General features: G+C 32.2%; 1 protein-coding gene across 1 annotated transcript; it reads left to right on the top strand.

The window, feature by feature from the left end:
- Positions 1-3,483: 3,483 nt before the first annotated feature.
- LOC134722359 (hemicentin-1-like) lies at positions 3,484-22,153 on the top strand. The gene is made up of 6 exons (XM_063585974.1): positions 3,484-3,782; positions 12,817-13,115; positions 13,954-14,250; positions 15,351-15,662; positions 19,079-19,363; positions 22,017-22,153. Exons 1-6 carry the CDS (start codon positions 3,484-3,486, stop codon positions 22,151-22,153), a joined length of 1,629 nt encoding a protein of 542 aa, XP_063442044.1.
- Positions 22,154-23,827: the final 1,674 nt, after the last annotated feature.

Here is a 23,827-nt window from a genome sequence, read left to right as displayed (position 1 = left end):
ACTTAATGTCTTTAAAGTAAAAAAAAATACCACAGGGACAATCAACATCTAAAACCATGAATCAAATAAAGTTCAGTAAAACCATGAACAAAATAAAAATTAAAGTCCAAGAGACGAACAACAGTCCACAAAACACAGCATACCATGATCACAACGATCACTCCTAAAACAGCGAATGATCTTATAAGGTAAAGAAGGGTATTCAACTTTGTCATTTTGTTATTATACACTGCTTATAGTTTTTACATCCACAATGACATGCTTTTGTATTTCAAAAGCTTATGTAGAAATTTCTCAAAGCATCTTTTATTCAAATGATTAAAGCGATTAAACTTCTAAAGACATCTAATTTGATTTAATATAACACGATTTTAAACTTAATAAGAAACAGCCGCATTTTATTTAGTTCGTTAACATCCCGCTCTAGACAACCAAGTGTTTCTAACCATTGTTACTTATTTCAATGTTGCCTACGATTTAGTAGCAAAGCCACGTTTGCATTTAAACATAATTACAAAAAGTAAAAAAGTTTGACTTAGTAAAAAACAGTTTAACCTCAATTACCTCGCATATATTATGTTCTAACTTTAAAAATCCCTTCTTTTATTATGAAATCTCATTCTCCTCCCTGATATACACAATTAGCGATGTGCTTTTTTAACATAAATTAACAAAATGATTGCTATTTGAAGATGGTTGATTTTTGGGCAACTGCAAACACTTCAATAGAATAGATATAGGAAGATGTGGTGTGAGTGCCAATGAGACAACTCTCCATCCAAATAACAATTTAAAAATTAAACCATTATAGGTTAAAGTACGGCCTTCAACACGGAGCCTTGGCTCACACCGAACAACAAGCTATAAAGGGCCCCAAAATTACTAGTGTAAAACCATTCAAACGGGAAAACCAACGGTCTAATCTATATAAACAAAACGAGAAACGAGAAACACGTATATATTACATAAACAAACGACAACTACTGTACATCAGATTCCTGACTTAGGACAGGTGCAAACATTTGCAGCGGGATTAAACGTTTTAATGGGCCCAAACCTTCTCCCTTTTTCTAAAACAATAGCATAACATCACAACATATAAAAACATACGATAAACTATCAATTAGCAGACTTAACTCAATCAAAAAATAGAAGGCTGTTCCATGAACAAAAATAAATAAGAACATCTTAAAATTACAAAACAAATATTCCTTGACCTAAAATATATACATTTATCTATTTTTTAGCATACAAATATCGATTTCCCAAAATATATTTTGCTTTTTGAAAAAAAATCATTGTTTTAGGATTTGTGATAAATTTCAATTTTCGGGAAATTTGGCGCATTGAATTTAGAATTTTTGTTTGATTTGAAAATAATGTATCATGTTCCATAAAGTTCATATGATCTTTTGAAAAATTTTAGGGTACAAGAATTAGAAAATAGCGTTTTATTTAATAATCGCAAAAATTGGAAATTTTGTTCATGACCTTTGATCTTGATTTAATAGTCCAGCAGCTAAGTCCAATATTTTGGGACAATTGATCACTTTATGGTAAAAGCATGAAACTTTGCACAGTGTTAGTTATGATGCTTATAAACATTTTTGGATATGGAGCCATAAAAAAAAAATCCACAATGTCTGCCAATTTCAAAATGGCCGCCAACAGTTATGAAGCAGAGTCCAAAAATATAGTATAATTTATCATTTGAAAATAAAAGCACACAACTTTGCATATTGCTAGTTCTGATGATTATTGATCTTTTCTGAATATGGAACAATAAAAAAAAATCCATAATGGCCGCCAATTTTAAAAATGGCCGCCAGCAGTCATGAAGCAGAGTCCAAAAATATGGTATAATTTATCATTTGAAAATAAAAGCATAACACTTTGCATATTACTAGTTACGGTGCTTATTAATCTTTAATGAATATGGAACAATCAAAAATAATTCCATGATGGCCGACAAATTCAAAATGGCCGCCAACAGTTATGAGGCAGAGTAAAAAAAAATGGTACAATTGATCATTTGAAAATAAAAACATAAAACTTTGCATTTTGCTAGTTATGATGCTAATTAATCTTTTCTAATATTGAAAATCAAAAATAATTCCTTAATGGCCTATTATCAGAAACTATGTCGGGTATATCTAGAAAGCTATTAGCGTCACTGATATGTCATTTGTAGACGTAACGTCGCATCTGGCATACAGAAATTATCCACAAGGAATATATAAATCAATTTATGATCATAGTTTTTACAACATGGCTACTGAAAAGACATTCAGGGTATCAAGTGTAGAATATGACAAACCGACTAAATCAAATAATATTGATTGGGCAAATTGTATCCTATGCCAAGACAGTATAGAGGAAAAACTTATATGCCCATTTGATTCTAAACGTCTAAATGTTGGGGCTGGTTATCAATCTTTAGCTGACAATATTAAGAAGTTTCATAAATTACGATAGATGCCTGAAGGCCTTAATGTGTGCATTGAAAATTTAGATGAGGGATCTGGAATAGCACAGTCTTTCATTGACCAAAAGGCATGTTGGCACAAATCTTGCAACTTAAAACTGAACAAAGTTGAATAGAGCAGAAAAACGAACCTCACATGAGAGGATATATAATAAAGCAACCACATCTGAAAGAAAACTATACATAGCTTTTCCTTTCAGTCCACCAGTAACCCGTCTGTGTGCTATTTCCATAATGAAAATAGCCAAGAAGCCCTTGATGAGTCCTCAACATTTGGATAAGATACACGTGTGAGAGAATGTGCAGTAAAATTAAATGACACATCGTTTCTTGCAAATTTCAGAACTGTTGATCTAATTGCACAGGAAGCAAAGTACCACTCGGAATGTTTAGTTTGCTTATATAATCGTGCATCTCGAATTGAAACGAAAAATGATAATGTCGAATATAAGAAGGAAAGTCAAATCCATGGTATTGCATTTTCAGAAATAGTCTCTTATATAAATGAAACAAGATCGTGCGATGAGACCATACGTGTTTACAAGTTGTCAGATCTATGTAAACTTTATTCGGAAAAAATAACATGTCTAGGTGCAGATGTTTCATCTCGAGTTAATAGTACACGACTAAAACACAGAATTGTATCTAATTTCCATAACTTAGATGCTTACAAACAAGGCCTTGAAAACATTCTTGCTTTCAAAGATGACATTGGTCCTGCATTGAAGAGAATCTGATTAGAAGGCTTTGATAATGAGTTTGTCAACATATCAAAAGCAGCTAGGTTTGTTCGTAATGATATTTTCGCATCAAATTTAGAATTTAAAGGAACCTTCCCAAATGGATGTCAGGAAGTTTCTGTACCCCAGTCATTGCTTTCTTTGGTCCGTCTGATTCAATTTCGACCTAACATTTAGGATCGTTCATATTCTGAGTCGACATAAACAATAACACAGCCTCTAATGTAAAGTTGTACAAAGAAACTATCCAACCGTCACATGAAAGATAATGAACTACCTCCAGTTTGTGCTTATTTGGGAATCATGATCTACTGTCATGACTGTAAGACTAGAAAACGTGATCTAGTAGATACTTTCTTCAAACTTAGACTGTCTGTCATCTACAACCAAGTGTTAGAAATTTCTACTTCCATGGCCAATGATGCTTGTCGTCGTTATGTCCAAGAAGGTATTGTTTGCCCTACCAATCTACAACGAAATGCGTTTACCTCATCTGCTGTAGACAACATTGGTCACAATCCAAGCAGTATCTCGTTAAAAGACATTCCATGGTACAGGTATATCTTTATTCAAGCATATTTCAGAGGTTGGTCAAGGCGTTGTTTAAACATTTGACCAATCTGAACCTATTTGCAAATGCCAATCAAAGAGAGTGCCTCTTTTACCAAAGAGTTATTCAAATCTTCCACCAGCTGTACTAAGATTCAGCGAACCAGATATCCCATTAAATGAAGGAGAACTTTCAATTGACATGTCCTTAGTTCCAGCTGTATTAAAAGGGGAAGTCAAATGGCTGAACAGCTGTGGATAGGATTTGACACTGGAAAGAACTCCCGACATATTTCAATCCATGGATTGTGCCTTGCTCTAGGACCATTGAAATTGAAAGTATTTCCACTGTTCCATTCATTTGCCAGTTGTAACACAGTCTCAGCTTTTTTTTTGGGAAAGGTAAGAAATCAGCTTGGGACATATGGTTCGTATATGAGGAGTTGTCAGAGGCATTTCTGCAGGTTATCGAGAATTCAAATGAAGTGGAAATTTTAAAAGTGTTAAAAGTAATAGAACGATATATTGTGCTTTTGTATGACCGATCTAGTACAGCTAATGTGGTGAATGAGTAAAGAAAACAGTTATTCACGCAGAAGACAAGAACAATTGACAATATTCTTCCAACACTGCACTTCTTCATCAAACATACGAAACGTGCAGCTTACCAAGGTAGTGTTATTTTGGGCAATTGTTTAGTTGCAAATCCAAGTATGACCTCACCAGATTTATTTGGTTGGCAAAAACTCTATGGTATCATTCTGATCTGTGCTTGCTGAAGCTTCAATGACATGCATGTAAATTCTTGAAAGCAGCATTTAAATGCACAGCATTATGAAACTGCTCACCGGACTGTGAAAGAGAAACTGATTAAGACTGTGCTTTCTTTTGATTTTCCTACATTTGTATCATATTTTAATTATAATTTTGATCTGTTGTTATGTTGAATAGTAACTTGTGAGGTTTTTTTTTATTTCATTTCTTAAAAAAGAAATACTCTTTGCACTGATTCAATACTGCATATGTTGGATATTTTTTTCATTTCAGGAAAATTGTGAAATTTTCTTAGGTCATTACCTGTAGCTGTGAAAAATAAGAACTCATCAAAAACGCCATGTTGAGTTATATCGGCCATTTTTATTTCATAGTTAATGTCACCTGTTACATTAAATAATAATATGCTTGTTTATTCGTTCTTGTATTGAAATAATTGATCCATTATTTTTTGATTATTTTTATACCATATTTAAAAACAAACATCAAATTTTCATATGTTAAACGGCGCCATTTTGAATATTGCCGCCATTTTGAAAATATTATCTATGCACCCAAGTATTTATGATACATTGTAGGCCTTTGTCGATATCAAATTATCCAGTTTTACGAATTTGGTAAATTTATAACACACAATGATGGTGTATACATACGAATACTGTCAAACTTATACATTTTGACGCGCCATTTTGAATTGGGACGCCATTTTGATGATTTTTGTATTATAAGGTTTAAAAAAATAATAATTGACATATCTTAATTGTATTTCCTTAAGTTTGTGACATCTTCTGAACTCATTAAAATTGGAAGACTTCATCAAGTGAATTATGTTATACTTATGTCGGCCATCTTGAATTTTGCGGCCATATTGGATTTTTTTTTCGTGGCTCCATATCTAAATTTTGTCTATACCCCTTAATCTTTCACTATGCCAAGTTCCATGCTTTTACCATAAAGTGATCAATTATTCTGATATCCGCTGGACTATAACAGAAAATGCACCGTACGATTTTTTAACGACCAGGCAAAACAGAAAGTACAGATTATCAGCTTTCGAATGATATATAATACAGCCGTGTGTTAAGGTGGGTGCATTAAAGTCGTTAACTAAGCGTCTTTTTGAAAAAAGTCACTCGCCTAAATACATTGTGTACCGTAACGTTCCCGATTTTGGTTCTGTTGTTAGGGATTTAGCTGTGACGTTCTTTAAGTTATGGCGTCATATTCAATGTAAACAAAAGAAACGCTTCCATCAGGTAACGTTTTTTTTTTTTAAATCAAACCATTATCAAAAAAGAAATTGTATTCCAATCTTATATCTTACTAGACTGATAAATATATATTTTTTTAAAAGTCTCATGCAAACAAGACAGATTTCTGCGCAAATGCGAGGGAAACCGGAACAGGAACTAGATCTGAAATTTTTTTTTAACGATTTTGAGTTGATTAGTAGAATGAAAAATTCGGGAATTTTTTTTTTTTATTGATTTTTCTACCGTTATTGGGGACTTGGTCCCCATATAAACTGAATGGAAGGCGGTCTTGTATAGTACATATATTGTACATACATTGACGTTTGGTTTGTGAAAATGTCATAAAGTTCTAGCCGAATCGTTTCTACAATGACAGCATAGCCAATCACATTTTGACCAACATTGACAACACGTACAACTGATTTATTATTCATAGGTTACTAAGTGTGTTTTTTTGTTGTTGGTGCGAAAACTAACTTAATGTCCCTGAAAAAAATCCTTTATTCAGACACATTATTTAAAGTTCATATTTTCTTGGTATTTTATGTATTGTGCAGTTTTGAAATTATCTAAATATGTGGGACAGTATAGCCCTGAAATTGGAATATCCCGTTTTACACATGACTTTTACGTGACAAAAATTTCCAGTTGAATATTTCACCGTTGCAACAATTAATTTGTTTATGAATTCATAGGCTACCCCAGATTCAGGGCCCCCCTTTTTGTTTGAAAATTTGGTAGATTATAGGGGGAATAACAAAAGCATGACTTGATTGAGCAACGTCTTAGTCAGTCATTGAACTCGCTCCGGTGGGGTTTATTCCTATATTATTAGTGACGCAAAACAGGGTCGCTTTGTAATGCCCTGTTGTTTAGAACAGGGTCCCGTTTTCATGTCCTGCTGGTTGGAATAGGGTCTTTTTTAAAAGTATTTGTATAGAATGGAATCGCTAATTAAACTGTTAAAGATAATCTAAAACCAGGGTCTAGAACAGCATCTATTATTTACGGTCTAAAACAAGATCATTTCCGGTGCATATTTTAACAACTGTCATCTTCAACAATTCAACAATATGGCAAACCATCGTTTTTGACTTGAAGATATTAAAAAAATAATTCAATCGATCGCTTTTCTGCTTCAGACAAAACAAAAATACTGAAACTATTTTGGCAGTGTTTCTATGTCTAGCAAAAGACGTTAATCTACTATATCTCGAACTGCTTTTCTAAAATAATCAAACAAATACAAATTTGCTTTAACTTGAGTCTTCGATACGTTGGTAAACATCACAATTGGCTGACACACCAGATGGTATTTATTCCAAATACATCTTCAGATGTACAACAACAAAACACGGTGATACTTCAGGGATCCATTTTAGGAGCTGTGTGTTTTTGATTTTTATAAATGATCTTCCTTTATCTTTTCCATATCATAACGCAGATTTATTTAAGATGGATATCACCATATCAGTCATTGGACAAAACTAAAGTTGCATCATTCAAAAATTTAATATAAGTTCACCTGATATTGTTCGCTTGTGTACATATGCTGACAATTAAATGACTGTAGATGCATTTAAAAAGCTGTATGTATTTGCTCAAAACACAAACTTCCTGTGCTGTCAGAATTGAGGCCTCTCGAAAATTGAGAATAAATAAAATTTAAGATATGTAATTATTTAGTGTTTGTTATATCTTATGTAGTAATGTCGAGTACAAGTTCAGATTGTTAAAAATGCTATACGATGCCGTACACTATACACTCGGACTTCACCCTCAGGGAGAAAAATATATCATAAAGTAAGGAAGCCGCCAACTTTTAAATTTGTTTGCCACTCATACGAAATTAGTTAAAACAAATTCTTCAGAACCGCCATATCATGACAAACAAAATAATTGAACTCCAAAGGTATCATTTATATTCCGGTAGTCTTGTTATCACGTCTAATTGTTGAATTTGATTTTTGTTAACTTTTGCGATTATCATCATTGGTAAAAATAATAGAAAACTGAGCTGCTAATAGCTTTTTCAATGAGGAGCAATATCGATACTGTAATATCGTTGCATAAGTGTAACTTGTTGCCAGATTGAAGATTTCTGGTTTCAGACGGTCCACGAAAAGTTAACATAATGCCTTTAAAACAGAATTTCACAGCTATAGAAACATTTGGAAATATTGGTCCTATTAACTGTACAGCTGATTGTAAACCTGAATGTACTATGATATGGAATGGACCTTATCTTCAAGAAGGCATTACATCTGTACTGCACCTGCAGAAAATCAACAAAAACCAAGCCGGAAAGTATTCGTGCATTGCTTCAAATAGTGTTAGTAGTCTGGTATCTGTTCATATCAATGTTATCGTTTACTGTGAGTATAAAGTACTTAACTGATAGATTATTTGTTTTATATTCTTGATATAGTATGCATATGCGACGAAAATAAGAGTGTAATATGTTGTTGTTATTTGATGTCTCAGTTTCAGGTCTTAAAATGCAACGTACACACAACACATGCCATGACACACATAAAACACAGCTGGTATTGTCACAAATAGGGAAGTCTGATCACATAAATAAAAATGAATCCGGATGTATTCGTCATTCATCATTTATCCTTGTCATTTCGAAAAACTCGAAGTAGATTAAAAGTTTCATACTGAATAATAAGAAAAGTAAAAATAGGGTTTAAATTTTACCTCTAAAACACATTTATTAAGAACTTTACACCTTATTAAAGCGCTTCTTGTGTGTCATGTCTTTAATTTTAACAAAAAATATTTAAATGTTATTGAAATGATTTATAACCATGTGATTAGTGTAACTTTGGGACACATTTCACTGTATGATAACTTTACTCCACTAAAACCATAAATCGATACTATGCTTAAGTTAATAGTTAAAAGTGTACAGTAATCATATAATATATCTGAAACGTTCAAAATATTTTTAATAACATTGAAAATATTAGTAACAATTCAGTATTTAGATTGTTGGATCAGCTTATTTTATTTTTGTTTTAAAAGAAGGACGATGCCAGAGGGACAGTCAAACTCATAAATTGAAAATAAACAGACTAAAACTAACAAAAAAACTAGGGGTGATCGCAGGTGCTCCTGAAGGGTAAGTAGATCTTGCTCCACATGTGGCACCCGTCGAGAGCCGTGGTGTAGTGGTTAGTGCATCGGACTACTAACACAAATGTGCCTGATTAGATTCCTGTTCCGGGATGAAAATTTCAGGAACAAAAATTTCGAGCATGGTCTCAGGGAAACGATGAGAGTCGGAAGAGGACGACAAATGGCTGACCCGTGTTAAGAGAGACCCATAACTCTTGCACGTTAGAGACACCCTTGTAGATTTCGAAAAAGAGCAGGCTAAGGCCGCTACAAGTTGCAAAAATTGTTTCCCAAACCACGATAAATAAATATGTTTGAACTTAAAACCCGTCGTATTGCTCATGTTAATAGTATAACAAATCTGGTATATAGTCTAATTCGGTAGGTCACATTCATAAAAGGGAAGGGGATTGTAGTTACGACGTATAAGGAACATATTCGAAATTCTTAAAGTAAACATATACAATGTACATATAAGTGTGGATACCTATGGTGTTGAAGTTATAATTATTATGTCCATTGTGAAATTTCGGTTTCAACGCTATATTGATTTTTTTTAATTCAAATTGTTGTTCAAAGTTCTAGCCAGGGAAAATAGCTGTTGTTAAAAACAGTTCCTAAATTGATGAACTTCAACAGATAGATTCAAATTTTCGAGTACTGATCAAGTAAAGGTCGAGTACAAGTTCAGATTGTTAAAAATGCTACTGTCCAGTATTATCAAAAAATGTCTTACCGATTCAGATTGGTCGAGTAAAAGTCAGTACAGTCGAGTGCAAATATAGGCCATTTCAGACTATAACATTTTTAAAGTGATTGCCAGCCTTAATCTGTTTCCACGTCTTTTACGTTTGAATATTTATCCTGACATAACATAATTAATTAAGAGATACTGAACTGCACAGTTTTCTAATTTTAAAGTTTGACACCTCTGACATATTTAAATTGTATTAATTAATTTTGTAAAACATTAAGTTATTGATTAAGATATTTACCACGGTCATCATGAATATAAAAAAAGAAGATTTGATATTATTACCAATGAGACCAACTCTCCACAGGAGACCAAATGACACAGAAATTAACAACTTTAGTTCACCGTACGGCAGGCAACAATGAAGAAATTAAAGCCCAAACTGCATAGACGGATATAAAAGGCCTTGAAATGAAATGTAAAACAATTCAATGAGAAAAATAACCACTTAATATTTGTATAAAAAAAAAACGAACAACAAATATAACACACCAACAAACGACAATCACTGAATTTCACGCTCCTGAATTGGGACAGACATACACGTACAATGGCTGGGTAAGACATGTTAGCGAAATCTGAATCTCAATCCAACCCTTCTTTACCTGGGACTGTGGTGTAACAGTAAAACATAAGAGCGAACTATAAAAAGGTTTAACTCATCAGATGGATACACATAGAAATACATCTAACAAACACTCAGAGTGAACGACAACCTGATATCACTAAGCGATAGTAATTCTTACCCTACATCTTGCAACACTCTTTCTCTACTTCATATACAAAAGTATTCGATTTTGAATCTGATTTCAACTGGAAGTTACAGATATAGACAAATCAAGAAAAACAGAAAAAAACAATAACATTGTTTTATTGTAACAAATTATATAAACGAAGCCGCAAAATTTAAGCTTTCAAAAGTAAAAAATACGATATTTTGAGTAAACATTTCCGGCAGTTAAACGCTTGCCGAAGTGGGGCGTCCGTTTGGCTGTGCGGGATGTATCAAGTTCGAAGTCACATCCGGTCAGAAGGGGAACGTTAAATCCGATGTCTCGTGTAAAGAGAGTGCCACGCTCTTTGCACGTTAAGAACCCTTGCAAAAACTCTTTGAGGGGTCCGTAGGTGGCCTGTTGCAAGGCAAAATTTCTATCTCTATCCAGTATACCCTCATTTTCCAGTGGCAGTCCAAATTCCCCCGACCATCATCCTCTATTATAACAACCTACCTATTGTATTTATTGTTAACTTGTTCTCGTCCTGAATATGCATGAAATATTTGCCACTGGACGTTAAGCAACCAACAATCAATCAATGAGTAAACATTTCACAAAGAAATCATGCAAAGCAGAAACAAACAAAGCAAACACATGAAATTAATCAAAACAAAATCAGGAAATATGACAAATTCTTATTTGTTTATAATTTTTCAATGAATAGCAAGCAAATAGTATTATTAAGTCGCAGAATAAGATTTTAACACTAGTTCTTGTATGTGGAAGAAAGAGGGGAAAAGACCCATTTGTGTCTAGCAGTATAATTGATGTCCATATAATCATGTTTGCTGATAAAATGTAGTTTATGCTTTAAATGCAAATGTAGCTTTCCTTGTTTTTAAATAACATATTATACAAATTAATATTGACCTCATATATAGGCTACACTTATTTTATTATTAATTTCCGATCATATTTTTATCAAAATCGTCATTGCATTTTTGTTGAAATGTTATACAGATTTAAACATGGCCTTTTCCATATCGGCCAGGGTATCATCCAAAGTCCCCCATATCAGCCGAGGTGCTGATATGGGTCAAGGGATGATATCCGGACCGATATGAAAAAAGGTCATGTATTAATCACTTCATCAAATACTTCCGACAATTGATATATTTATGGCAAATTAAAATATAAAATAACTAAAACAGTCAAAAACTTTATAAAACTGTTTAATTAAGAATCCAACAAATACACTTTAATTGCTCAACAAAAACATCATAACCTCCATATTTATTTATGTTACTATTTCCTAGAGAGGCATTTTGAAACATTGAACAATGGAAAGAGTTTTATGATCATTATTGTTCCAGGTTTGTTGTGAGCAAATACTAGCCTATTCCATCAAAATTTCCCGTAAATTATGTCGTCATAAAAAAGGACGTCACAATGGAAAAGTAAACAACCGATACCGGAAATACCGGAAGTTACTTGCACGAGAGGCACTATTATGGGTTTTGTGCACGAGATGCCTCTGATATGGGTTATCAGCCCGGGTGGGAAATTATGGCTTGTGTACTTCCGCTCATTACAAATATGCAAAAGATATCATATCAATGCTAAGTATATGATAAATGTAGATTTCACATTGTCTCCTAGACCATTACAACATTATTATGTGATTAGTTTTTTTTTATCACTTTTATTTTTTTACATCTTGTATTTTTGAAAACAATGTCTTCGTCAATTAATCGATGATACATATCTTTTTTTTATAAAACGTTAAACAATCCTCATGAATAAATAAAGGCAACAGTAGTATACCGCTGTTCAAAACCCATAAATCCATGGACAAAAAACAAAATCGAGGTAACAAACTAAAACCGAGGGAAAAGCATTAAATATAAGAGGAAAACAACGACACAACACTAAAATGTAACACACACAGAAACGGACCAAACATCAGACAAAAGCCCGCGAGAATAACAAATATAACATCAAAACCAAATACATGAACTTGTGATAGACCAGTACCGTGACACGTCTTATCGCAATGTGAATTTACTCTAAAAAAATAAGAGATGAAATTCATTATATGACGTTACAAAGTATATTGTTTTTTTAGATATTTAAAAAATAACTGTGCAATATGCTTTTTGCTTTGCAATTTGCTTTTTGCTATCCCCCGTTTTCTGTCTTCTTTCGAAAATATAGTTTAGCATGTGACTATTCATTAGCGAATCAAATTAGTTAAAATATACGAATTAATAATATTGTAGGTTATCAGCCTGGGTGTGAATTTATTGCTAGTTTACGTCCTCTCGTTACTCATTTGCAACAACTATTTTGCTAAGTATAGGGTAAACTGTAATAAAAGCCATGCTACCAAATAGTATATAATTTAAATATAACATCATGATAGATACTCTTCATTCCTTTGTCATCTAGATGGCCCTGCAGTTGTTGATATTTCACCTCAAAAACAGTTTCACAGAGTAAACGAAACTGAAAGCGTGACAAATATAACATGCACAGCAGATTGTAACCCCAGATGTATATTGACATGGACAGGACCTAATTTGCCTGACAAACTTTCTGGTATTGCTTCATCTATGCTGAATATTCCCAAAATTGCCAGGAACCAATCAGGAACGTACAAATGTAATGCTTCGAATACTGTTGGTAGCAAGATTTCATTACATATAAATATTATTGTAAACTGTAAGTAAATCGTACGTCCAAATACAGAAATTAACTGTTTTTTTCGTTAGTTACTATGACTGCATGATGGTAATTAGGTGTTTCAAGCTATTACAATGTTGTGATGTCGGAGGATAAATGTTAGCTTGTGTATCTGAATAGATATACGAAGATGTGGTATGAATGCCGATGAAGCATTGTTTCTTTTTTTTTGAATATATAGACGATATGTGTCTATTTATATACATATCTTGATGATCAATATTAAAACTCTTTAAATATTAAATCTAAATTAAGATATGAGTATAATACTTTGCTGTTCGAATATACTATGCGTTATGACGTCACACATCACAAGAATTGCAGCAGTCGTGAAATTATATATAATTTAACATCGTATTTGTTCTAAACAGAGCCAAATGAACTTTGTAGATTTTTTTAATATGAAACAAGTTTAATTTATTTACTCAAATCTTCAATGGCATGTAAAAAATTTAGCAAAATACCATTTAAAACACAGAAATAACAATCAATTTAAAACCAAAAAATAATCTAATATAATTTAATTACATATGTTATATCAACATTTACGACTTTCACTGAATCAATACGTTATATTAGACCTGTTAGATAATATTGAAACTCGTACTTCGTCCTTGGTAAATAAAATCTTGGCATAGCCATATATATTGTTTTGGCCTGGTTAACAGTCCTTAATTGAAAATATTGTTCCTACAGTATAAGTTATTCGTTGTCTCAAGTTCCATGCAAACCACATTAATGAACCAATATGAACATGACTGCAAAATATCAAAATATACGATGAATGACATAATAAATGACACAATTACTTTCCTAGTCCTACCAGCAGTGAATACTATTTTTGGAAACAGATCATTTCATGAAAACGACACTGCTGTATTTTCATGCAATGTGGAGAGTGTACCATCTTCGAACATAACATGGTTATTTGCGGAACAGATCCTTGGAAAAACTCACATAAATTTTATTCACGATATACGGGAACAAAACATCAATGTCCAAGTTAGTACACTGACTATCAGACCAGTTGGATGCTTATCAATGGGAAAATATACCTGTGCTGCTAACAACATTATCGGTGAAGATACGAAAAAAATTGACATCGACGTAAGATGTAAGTTAAGTAAACGCTTTAGTTAGCTTATGAATCAAACAACCTCATATACACCATTTTGTACACGCAATACAAGTATTTATTTTTTTCTCAGTAAGTAAATAGATTTGACTGTATATCCATGTCAGTGGTTAAGGTACATTAAAATCATCTGTTCGCAAGCCCGACTTTTATCAAAATATTTCATAATAGGTCGCAAAGGTACGCAAATTATAAAAGTGTTGGGGATTATGTAAAACGAATCAAATGTTTTAGTATCTAGTAAATCCACATTTAACTTACCTGTATTGAATTTGAAAGCGCTTTACTAGTATATCAAAAATAGGACATATAACTTCATTTTATTAAGATATAGGATTTAAAATTTTATCAATTCCTCGATCTTTTCCTGGCTTCTGTTATTCGTTCTTCTCGACCCATTTCCTTTCTTCTATCCCCTTGGTCTAGCAGTCGTCCAATATTGAAGAAATATTATGTAGTTGAATATATGTATTCGTCACTGAATATAGAATATCATATTATAATATTTCCAAACTAAAGTCTGCTTAGGGAAACAAATATGCATTGGGGGAATTTAAACACAGCATTCAACTGCTACACATGTTACCTAAATTGTTAAATCCCTTTTGTGTTTCAAACACATTTAAACTTAAACTATAACTGTCAAACGCAGCGTCAGTAAATATCATTTCGTAATACAGCTATTGATATTAAACTTTGATACTACATCAATACAACGACGAACTTATTAATGTGTACCTGATAATCATTCAAGTATGATAAATCGATTTCAAGAACTCCTATTAGCAGCATTTGACTATATACTTGAGAAGGACATTCACGAGGTACACAGCGATGATGGATTTAAATAACAGTGGAGTATATAAGAAATTAAAGACTGATAAGAATGTATTTTAATTTTGATAACTTTTGATAACGTTTTATCCAATGTTTTACCAACAATTTAATTTGCAAACAAATAGAAGAGAATGTTTTGAAAAGAGAATCTTAACTATAATAAAATAATATAGTTACTATCTTGCTGTAAGTACATGTGACATTTAAATGTGTCAACTTATATTTTTTCTTGTCTGTTTTAGGTTCTCCAAGAGTAAATTCAATAGAGTATAATGTTACAAAATTGATTGCAGTCAAAGACCAAGAGCCTTTAAATATAACGGTCCCAATTATTGCATACCCTGCACCTTATATTTATTGGACTTTAATAAATAATAAAACGTCTGTTAATGTAACACTACAAACTTCAAACAGTGTTATCAACAATAGAGTATTTTCTAGTCTGTATCTAGAAAATGTAATCGAGAAAGATTTTGGTCATTATTACATTCATGCCGGCAATGGAATGGGTAGTAGAGAAGATTATATATATTCCGTCGAAGTAATTCCTAAAAGTAAGTTTTTGAATTAAAGAAAATTTTCTTCAACATTAAAAAAAGAATAATAAATCACTGGATATCAAATACACACCACTAATCAACAATATTGAAAGCATACGTAATATCGCAAAACGGGTACATTACTGATGTGTGTTTGCATTAAGTTTAGTTTCTTTATCACTAAGAACAACGGATGCATTTAGTTTTATCAAACTTGGTCTAGATAGAGAGTAAAAGATGTGGTATGAATGTCAATAAAACAAATCTCCATTCAAGTCACAATTTGTAAATGTAAACCATTATAGGTCAAAGTACGATCGTCATCACGGAGCCTTAGCTCACACATAAATGAGGACAATTAAGTGCCCCAAAAATGAATAGTGTAAAATATCGGTCTTATCTATATAAAACAACAATAAAAAAAACAAGCTTATGAGTCACATCAACAATCGACAACCAATAATCATCAGGTTCCTGACTTAGGACATTTACAAACAAATGCAGCGGACTTAAACGTTTCAGGTTCCAGCATTTACCCTTACATGACACAATAGGTAAGGTAACATCACAACATATAAAGATACACTAGAAAATATCAATTGACCTAACTCAATCAAAAGACATATTAACACAAAGAAGTGGACATACACTGAACGAATACATTTGATCTATGACACAATGTATACACAAAATCAATAAAACAAGGGGCGCAAAGTAACGCGGAATTCAGTAATGCAATACGGAAATATTTTTTAAGAAATAAATATTTTTTTAGTTCATCGTACGGGAACAGAAGGGAATACTTATAGTCATGCTTATTACAGCTGGTGTATATCAAAAATAGAGAAACTAGCTATAACATTAACTAGGTAAACAATGAATAACAAAAAAAGCATAACAAATTGTAGTAACAGGTCATATTAACACGAAAATACGATTTGTTAGTACTTGCAGCTTCTGGTAGCTACTTGAAAGACCATACAAATAATTATAAACCAATATTAATTAGAGATAAAAATCAACTAAAACACATACATGTACCAGGAATTAAGTATTTCACGTTATGAACAGTAAAAACAGACATGCCTAAAAATAAATGTATCGACAGTCAGTAGAATAGTTAAATATCTTTACATTTGTTTAAATAGGTATTATGAACAACACATATAGAGTAATTGCTTGCATGTTTGAAAAGAGTACAAACGTTGTTGTGATATCTAAACTTATTTTGATTTTTAAAATTTGAAGCATGGAATTTACAGTAATCGGAAAATCATGTAATAAAAAAATCAAAGTAATCAATTACACATAAACCCTTCATGTAACCGATTTGATCACATTTGTTAGTAATCGGGCCCATCCCTCGATTTTGAGGGCGGATTTAATAGTTGTTACTAACACAACATAGAAAAACACGCGAGTAATCTTTGTTTAAAATCTTTTTTATAAAGTCTGCGCATTTTGAACAAAATTTTGGTTTTATTTGCCTAAAAATACCCTTTGTCTATGAAATGTAATTTATCAATAAATTATAATGCTTTGCATGAAGTCTACTCTTGGTATATGTCCAACAGGGCCCATTTCTATTATCCTTATTTTTGCTGTTTGTATATTTTTGCAGTTTACACAAAAATGTAATCCACATATCTAAATAATAGTACTAGTATTTATTGTTTTGAAGTGTGTTAAAAAATATAAAGAGGTTTTAGATAAAATACATGCAGCTTTTGATGGTCCTTTTTATTCTGTTGTCAGGTATAATTTGTTTATACGCTGCACTTCCACACAATCTTATCAAGAACAAGTTTTCATATTTAATTAAATGGTCTTTTGAAAAGTCTCATTGCAAAGATATCTGCTGTAAATCGTTTTCAGCATTTTTCTGTAACGAAACAGGAAAGTACACTAACTGAACATGTTCTGGTTATCATATTTTGATTGAAGATTTAAAGGTTCTCTTTGACAACAAGCATGTACGTTTAAGCGATAAAGTGTATCGACAAGTAGTGGGTACTCATATGGGCAGTAACTGCGCCCCTTCAATAAAAGATTTATTCCTGTATTGCTATGAATCTCGGGTTATGACTAAACCAAAATAGAAAATTTGTAATTTGAACAATTGGAACAAAATGTTAGTATTATATTTTCTCTGATATTAGTTTAGCTTTATGAACCAACCCTTACTATAAAACAGTGCATTCGTTATTCTAGTCATAGACATAGTGGTATTTTGTTAGTTCTCCTTGCTGGCAGTAATTGCGAGTACTTTCAGTTCTCTATATTGTGTCTTTTTTTATGCTAGGATGAGGAATGAATGGTTATCCTGCTAAGTCCAGCCCGAGGTTTGTGTGATGAGATAAGCTTATTCTCAACTGATGTCATTGTTTTTTTTGTTTGTTGTGCTGTTACATCCCTGTCCCATGTTATATGTAGGGTTAAGCGTTTACAAACATATGTAATCCCGCCATATGCTGTATGTGCCTGTCACTTGTCATGCGCATTTCAATTTTCATGTCTGTCATATTTGTTTGATACAGTTTCTTTTATGTCGGCCCCTTTAATAGCCGACTATATGGTTTGCGTTTTCTTATTGTTTAAGGCAGTACGGCTGCTTATAATTTCTAACATCCACTTCATTTCATTGTTGCCTCATTTGCATTCATTCAACATCTCTTTATTCATATATTGATATACTGATGTTGAGGTGACATAATTTAGTAGGCTGTTTAAAGTACAAATGAGACGATATTTGAATGTCAAAAAGTACCTTGAAGTCATTGTCTTTATGAAATACAGATACAAACAATCATAATGGTATAATGAAGGTTGGTTGCTGTTTCAGAATGTTGCCCCAATCCTCTCTAGTTTTCTTATGTTCGATTAATGAGGTAGTAAGTATTTTGTTCAAGTTGCACATCTATTGTTAATTAAAAGAATAGTCACCTAAACCTAACATTGCAAAGAAGTTTTGTATTATATTGTCGATAAGCTTAGATAATCTACGAATGAGAAACTATAATTTGTCATCTGTAAGAATCGGTTTAAAAACAGAAAAGGAACCTTATAAGAATTGTGCGATAGACTTCGGAATAAAGAAAAAGATAATAGATAATTCCATCAAGTCTTTCGTTACAGTTGCAAACTTTTTTAAGATATGAACAATTCGTCAAAACGGTTTCAAAACTTTATGTTAGGAATAACAACCAATCATCATATTCCATGATTAATTGCGGAATGTAACTTTTTATACTGGTTCAAAGTGTCTGGTTTGAAAACGATAAGAGTTAACAACAGGTATGATAAACAAGTATTCATAAACTAATACCAATAATCGAAAACTTGCAGATACTATTTTTTTTTTGAACAAGTAGAATTGTGAACATTGTGATTTGTAACCATACAAATAATGAACGACATATCTAATTTTGAAGGGGAGCCCATGTCACCCTTTTTATATATCGTTTGCAAGTCCACAACAGCCACAATAATATGGAAACCTGGGTTCAATGGAGACAGTGCTGACAGATTTTATGTAATGTATTCCGAAAAAGGACAGAAAGTTATAACAAAACAGGTAGATCTAAATGAATGGGAAGAATCCTCAGTATCTACAGTAACTGAATTAAAACCAGCTATGGAATACACCTTCGCTATAGTTGCTGAAAATCAGTTTGGACAGTCCAGCTCTCGCACAGAATTATGCATAACTGATGCTGGTAAGGTATAACATGTATAAATATTTATGTCGAAATATTTACAAATTTATACTCACAATTTTAAAAAAGCTGTAATACAAGTAAGCAATTTAGATAGGCATGTACCTAGACTCAATACATAATTTTCATCAATTATATTTTTAATATTCCTTTTAGTTTGTTTTTTTTTTTGCTGTATTGTTTCTTTGGCTAATTTATGTCATTAATGAATTCTGCACTTACTGTATTTTTCATTCACTTGACAATTTTAATGTTTTAATCCAGTTTTTTTAAACTTCCAGACTACAAAGTCGTAAAAATCGTAAAATGAATCTGACCTTATGTTGTATAAGGTTTTATTTATACAAACCATATTCAGTCATCTGAGACGACAACTTAGTTAACCCCTTATATATGCTAGTATGGCTTTTGGTATACATTAATGATTCTAATATGACGTGCTTCTTTCGCTTTGTAAACAACATTGTGCTAAAATTCTCGATATATCTATACTAAGCGCAGAGTCAGAAATATACATAATAATGCCTGTTACAATATTCTTCCCACATAATTCTACATGTATTGGAACTTATTTGCAGACCCTTTGCCGTTTTTATTGTTTTAAAAAGTGCAATTTAAAAAAACACAAAATAACTGTTATTCTTATTCGGGTGCATAATAAATGGAAGTAATGCACAAGGGCTCAGAGAAATCAACAAAATAGAAATACAATGCAATTCCTCGAAAGTCTATTATTTATTTTGGCGCATTTAAGTTATTTCAAGACATGACGTCATACAAAAGAAACTCTAAAGTTTAATGTTTCGTGAACCATTTAAATTCGTATGACATTGTATTAAAACTGATTTTTGAGGTAGGTTTTGTTTTATTTTCTACTCTATTGCATTATTTGCATATTAACTAATTTCAGCAAGTCAACATGGCTGCTTCTTAGTTACGAAATGTCAACTTTGGATTTGACAGAAGCGAGAAAATCATGTAAATTAAAAATGGCAAGTTTTAGAAAACTAAATATTTTTTTCTAGCGGTTATTCACGAAATAACCCATGCAAGCTACTGATTTATTAATATATTTGAGCTTTATCTAACAGTGAGTCAAACAGATCAGCCACACAAACACACGAAACCAAGCCTCGCCTCAGTATGTTTTGGTAAACAACATTAACTTTTTTTTTACTGAACTATTGCGTAATTTGACAAAAACAATAATTCGTTCGCTATGTTCGTTTTGGATTTCTTTGAATGCAATATATGTTAACCGGTTATTCATTTGTCAAAATTTCTATACCACAAATTAAGAGATAACTGTATTGTTTTTGAAGCTTTAAAGACGTCCATCGGTAGTTTTACTGTTGCAAATTTAGTTTTTATCTGGCGACGCCTGACGGAGACATGTAAACGTGTATTTGCGACAGTAAACTACCGATGGACGTCCAAAAAGCTTCAAATACATTACAGTTATCTCTATTCTAATGCAAAACAAGTTTTTAATTTAATTTCAATCATTATCTCAGTGTAAAATCCTCATTAAGGACAAATCCGCGAAAAGATGTTATCTTCGTTGGTCACAACACCGGGATTCTAGGGACAACATGTGGGTTTTATTGCTAATTTTTGTAGAAACTACATGTCAATAAATTCAGCAATTCAAATGTCGGCTACCTTAGTTACAGACGAGGAGATAGAGCATTTTACGCTAACTGTCATCCAATCAGAACCATTGATACAAACTAATTGCATTAGAATAGCTTGTACGAAATTCTTTCACATATTCAATATTGAAGGAAGGAAATTAGGCTGTACATCAGTTTGCGTTTATATATATTTGTTTTAACCCAACAGATCTGTATATGTGTATACATCAATATATTTAATGTAATAAATGTTTTGATACACATGCTTGTACAAAAATATTAAATAAAAATATGTTTAACTTGGATTACAAAATAAAACGTTAATACTACTCTTCGTGACGTTTTCGTAACTTTATAACCCGTTTATGTTATTCATTAATTTTGCAATAAAAGGACCGTGTAATTTGTCGCCATACATTCAATCGTACTTGTTTCGGTAGATCTCTACGTTCACATTTAAAACTAGATCGCTTTGCATTAAAAAGATTCACACTAAACTACTCCGCTTAGTGTTTTAGTTTAGTCCGAATAAAGATGGATTTCCCTTTGGACCTTTAATCGAACTAAAGTGAACCGTCTGAGTTTACATCCTCCTAAATTTCCAAGTGTTAGCGGCGTCTTATTTTTAAGTATTTAGAAGCACGTCTGATTCTTCTGTTAATCAATTGAACTTGCATCAAAAGTTAAAAAACTAATTAAAGCAGCTTGATTGCTAAAGATGTGAATTAAACTTTAATAAATGTGTTTCTTTTTATTTTGACACTTTTTTAAAACTTTACATGCAAAGTCAAACTAGTTATCAAGTCACATAACTGTCTTGTCCGGTTACACATTCAGATTTGTTCTGTACTTTCTTAAGCTTTACATTTTCGACCCCATTTTTAAGTCACTTTTTTAATACGGATGATTTTCCATGTTTTTTAAGGTGACTTTTCTCTTTTTGGTCTTAAAAGATCGTAAATAATAGACAGCATGCCAGTGTATGTGTAATTATTATCAATAGTATGTTTGTTTTGTAGCATGTCAACAGGAAAATGTGAGTGAATTTAAAAATAATGAAAATACCACCATGCTCGGTGCAGGCATTGGGACTTTAGTAGTTGCTTTACTGATACTAGCTGCAGCAACAGTTTTTGTCATTCGCAAAAGTAAGTAAACGACTAATAACTTTTATAAACTAGACCATGCGATAAAGAGCTTGATATTTTGTATAGATACACAACTTTGGTTTAATACTGTTAGTTGCACTCTAGAATTGTGTTATTACTAAAATGTGTCGTTGTGTTGTGTTGCTGTTGCATAGACGTTTCTCAATGCATTCTAATGCTTCTTTATGTTAATATCAAATAAATTGATATGCATAAAGTTCATGCGTTAGGACTTTACTTATAAAATGAAATATATATTCATTCATTAAACTTCGTCCATGAGTTTGTAAACCTTTAATCATGGTATTGCAACACGGAACGTTATCTTGAAGTCAGAAGTAATATATAACTATTATGTTTACGTTAGATACATTTCAATTCATATTCATATCAGATAATCCTTATTTGAGATTGTAATTGATACACTGCAGCAAAAATTGTTAAATTATGTAAACGATCTCGTTTTGAGATAATGTGTTAACATTCAATTTAGAAATTCAAAGATACAAAAGATTCGTCCAATCATATGTCGTAGATAACCCGTGTTGGCGGTTTCTTCTTCAATACAGGCTTTTTTAAATTCATTGCAGAGTTGAAGAACAAGAACACGAAACCAGGAAAGTAAGTTTATTTAAACCCGCTGTGACAAACGATGGCACATTAAATGTAATCAACTTTTATAATAGAACGAAATGTTGGAAGATAAAAATGCGAAATTATTTTAAATCGGTGCAATCCCGAAAAGAAGTAATAGTAGCTTTGAAAAAAAAAGATGATGTGATAAGGTTGCTACTGAGATCATATTCTCCTAGTAGCCACAAAACAAGTAACTAACCTGCATAGACTCAAACAATAAGCCTAGTTCATACTGCAAAGATAGCTTGTTTCGGGGACAGCTGAAGCACGACTTTGGGTGAGGGATTTAAACAAATTAGTGGATTTGGGTTGTGTTTAGCTCTTTGATCGGATTGTTGTCTCTTTGTCACATTTCTTCTTTCCATTCTTTTTTTCGACCTACGTAAAATAATTCAAACAAAAGAAATAACGTTCTAATCTGTATGAAAAATCAAAAAGCATATAAATGATATATATTTGCAACAAACAATATATCAGAGTTACTGGCTTCTTATTTTAGACAGACTTAGTCACACTGATACTGGGATAAACTAGGTTTCCTGACGCAAAATCTCTACAAAATCTAGGACTTTGTTGAAGTAATACAACATAGGACCATACTTAATCAACCAATAACTTTAAAAAAACACTATAGATTGCTCACTAAATACCAATCTCGTTTCAAAGTCGATACCTTTTTAAACATGTGGTTAAAATTTAGGGTACGAAATGTGATTTCCATTTCCTTGTAAATTGACATACTCCCTAAACTTCTTTCATGATGCGGCTCCTCGTAAGTTCTTTGAAGAACATTATATAGCTCCATAGTTTTAACACTCCTATTCTACTTTCCAAATTAACATGAATGGTTAATCTCAGTAACTTGTTAAAAAATAGAACAATATCCAATATCACTACACAATGTACACTGAGATGCTTTGTGTACACTCCTTATGTTGAGGCGCATTATGAATATTGACCCAACTGAGATATGTAAACAATATTCACGAATCAGAGGGTAAGTTACTGCCTATACATGGGGTATGGATAATTTTGGAATTTGAAAT

The sequence above is a fragment of the Mytilus trossulus genome, chromosome 6 (assembly GCF_036588685.1).
Source record: "Mytilus trossulus isolate FHL-02 chromosome 6, PNRI_Mtr1.1.1.hap1, whole genome shotgun sequence".
NCBI classification, from domain to species: domain Eukaryota; kingdom Metazoa; phylum Mollusca; class Bivalvia; order Mytilida; family Mytilidae; genus Mytilus; species Mytilus trossulus.
This window is presented reverse-complemented; position numbering and strand designations above follow the sequence as displayed.

What these genes read in the sequence shown, in the direction of transcription:
- LOC134722359 (XM_063585974.1), top strand. Translation starts at nt 3,484, where the DNA reads ATGAAAGATAATGAACTACCTCCAGTTTGTGCTTATTTGGGAATCATG. An exon ending in AAAGACATTCCATGGTACAG is followed by an intron (nt 3,783 to 12,816) that starts GTATATCTTTAT and finishes ACATCATGATAG; the next exon opens with ATACTCTTCATTCCTTTGTC. An exon ending in ATTATGCATAACTGATGCTG is followed by an intron (nt 19,364 to 22,016) that starts GTAAGGTATAAC and finishes TTTGTTTTGTAG; the next exon opens with CATGTCAACAGGAAAATGTG.